Source organism: Nelumbo nucifera, chromosome 8, assembly GCF_055504915.1.
Source record: "Nelumbo nucifera cultivar China Antique chromosome 8, China Antique-T2T, whole genome shotgun sequence".
Taxonomy (NCBI): domain Eukaryota; kingdom Viridiplantae; phylum Streptophyta; class Magnoliopsida; order Proteales; family Nelumbonaceae; genus Nelumbo; species Nelumbo nucifera.
The window spans coordinates 54,611,054-54,613,381 of record NC_142656.1 but is presented as its reverse complement, the minus strand read 5'-3'; the positions used below and the strand labels follow the sequence as shown (position 1 = coordinate 54,613,381).

Here is a 2,328-nt window from a genome sequence, read left to right as displayed (position 1 = left end):
GCAAGCAGTCGATTATTATTACAACTGTTCCTGTTATAGTGAGTGTTTTGATCAGTTAATCAGTCAGAACGATGGAATTCAGGAGTGCTGAGATAGAGCTCATTGACATCAAGAGAATGCAGAGGCTTCGGGAAGCAGCCTTAGAAGGGAGTATAAATTCCTTGCACGAATTGCTCCGGCAGGACGAGCTCATTCTTCATAGAGCCAGCGTGGTTTGTGCCGCCGAGACTGCTCTGCACATAGCATCTGTGCTCGGCCACCTCGATTTTGCTAGAGAGCTTCTCCGCTGCAAGCCTGATCTCGCTACCCAACCTGACATACGACGGCGACAAACACCCCTTCACTTGGCCTCCGCAAATGGGCATCTTCACCTGGTACGAGAGCTGCTCTTCATCAACCCAGATGTTTGTCTTGCTCAAGATCGGGATGGCAACACCCCTCTCCATCTAGCAGCAGTCCAAGGCCAAGTGGAGGTGGTAAAAGAGCTACTTCGGCTAAGACCCCAAGCGACCCGAGCCCTTGTGGATTGTCGGCAGACTATTCTGCACCTCTGCGTGAAACATGACCGCTTAGAGGCGCTTAAGCTGCTGGTGAATTCAACTGGTGATCACGAATTTGTGAACTCCAAAGATGATGATGGCAACACAATCCTGCATCTTGCAGCAGCTGATCGGCAGATTGATGTAAGCTTTTCATGCTTCTTACCTAACTTCGATCGCTTTTGATTTTGGTTAGATATACACGACATTCGTTTAATTTTCTTCCAAGAGCAATATCAATTGGCATATTGCTTGAAACCCATTATTCATTAATTAAGTGGATTCCACTAACAGATTTGAAAATCAAGAGTGGGTTATGACCTTCTGAGTTGCACATGCGCAATTTGATTGATTTTGAAACTAAAATATATCAAGTTGTAATACTTGCTAGTCGTAGACTCACATTAAGCTAATTATGTTTGATGAAATGTCGAACACTTACTGTGCAGACCATTAGATATCTGCTTAGCGAAACCGCAATTAAAGTAAACGTTTTGAATGTCAACTCCTTCACGGCGTTGGATGTTCTGACAAGAAGTCCAAGAGACATGAGAGACATGGAGATAGAGGAGGTTCTTCGAGGTTCCGGAGCTTTAAGAGCTAGGGAAATCCCGCCGGCAGCACGAAATGGCAATGATATTATATGGGCCAATCATCACCTCCCTTTTCTTCAGCCTGATGAACATGATCGACAAGCTCCCGCACATGGCCAACCAGCTGCCTCGAGAACGGGAACTACTACCACCCATTTCAGAAACCAACAAAAGCGGGTTAAGAAGGTGGAGCAGGCACTGATCGTGGTGGCAATATTGATTGCAACCATCGCTTTTCAAGTCGGAGTAAATCCTCCTGGTGGTGTTTGGCAAGACAATAGCCAGAAATTTGATGCTTCAGCTGGAATTATTGCACCACCACCTCAACCAGATTATCAATACAATGCCGGGAAGTCCATATTGGCCTATGGTCCTAATCCTCGGAAAGAATTCCGGCGACTCTACCGCTGCAATACCACGGGTTTCATTGCATCTCTAAGCGTAATCCTACTGATCCTTAGTGGATTGCCGTTGAAGAGTAGGATTTACATGTGGGTGATGATTGTAACAATGTGGGTTGCCATCACGGCTATGGTATTGACGTACTTGTTTTCCATAATTGCCTTGACACCAACTGGTAAACATGACCTGGATCGTCAACTGAAAGTAGCAGTTATCACTTGGTTGACCCTGATGACCTTGCTTATCCTCAGTCACGGCATTCAATTGATATTTACATGGATGAAAAGTTGGGGAATGTGGAGGTCCCGCAGAGGTGGAAACCATGGCAACAGAGTCTGATGCTTCGTCCGGGAAAGGAGTAGTTCTGAAACTTGAGCTTGTCTGCTATGTATCTTAGTTATTTGATTGCTTGTTGAATGAAACTAGCTAATTGTATCAACAGCCAACACTCTCTTTTTACAAAAATTATTTCTTAATCTCTTCAAATGTTCAGTAAGAAAAAAAGGGAAAATTACAGATTATTAGTACCCTGTAATTTGGGTCTAGTCTCAAATTCGTCCCCCAATTTTAAAATGTGCCAATCCAATATCAAATTTTCAAAACGTGCTAATATAATACATACGTTAAACATGTGAAAGGACACAAATGCCCTCCGGGTGTCATCTAATTTTTTTTGTTAACCAATGCTTCTCCTGTACAGGCAGAAGCAATTGCAATCAAGAAAGATTTGTGGCTTCACGAGGGTGTTGGATGAATCGGATTGCCAAAGCCTGGTTGCTGGTTTGAAAGATTAT

General features: G+C 43.9%; 1 protein-coding gene across 1 annotated transcript; it reads left to right on the top strand.

The window, feature by feature from the left end:
• On the top strand, nucleotides 1–1,972 carry LOC104601694 (uncharacterized). Its single transcript, XM_010265132.2, has 2 exons — nucleotides 1–683; nucleotides 989–1,972. The coding sequence occupies exons 1-2, from the start codon at nucleotides 72–74 to the stop codon at nucleotides 1,871–1,873; spliced, it is 1,497 nt and encodes a 498-aa protein (XP_010263434.2). The 5' UTR covers nucleotides 1–71; the 3' UTR covers nucleotides 1,874–1,972.
• Nucleotides 1,973–2,328: the final 356 nt, after the last annotated feature.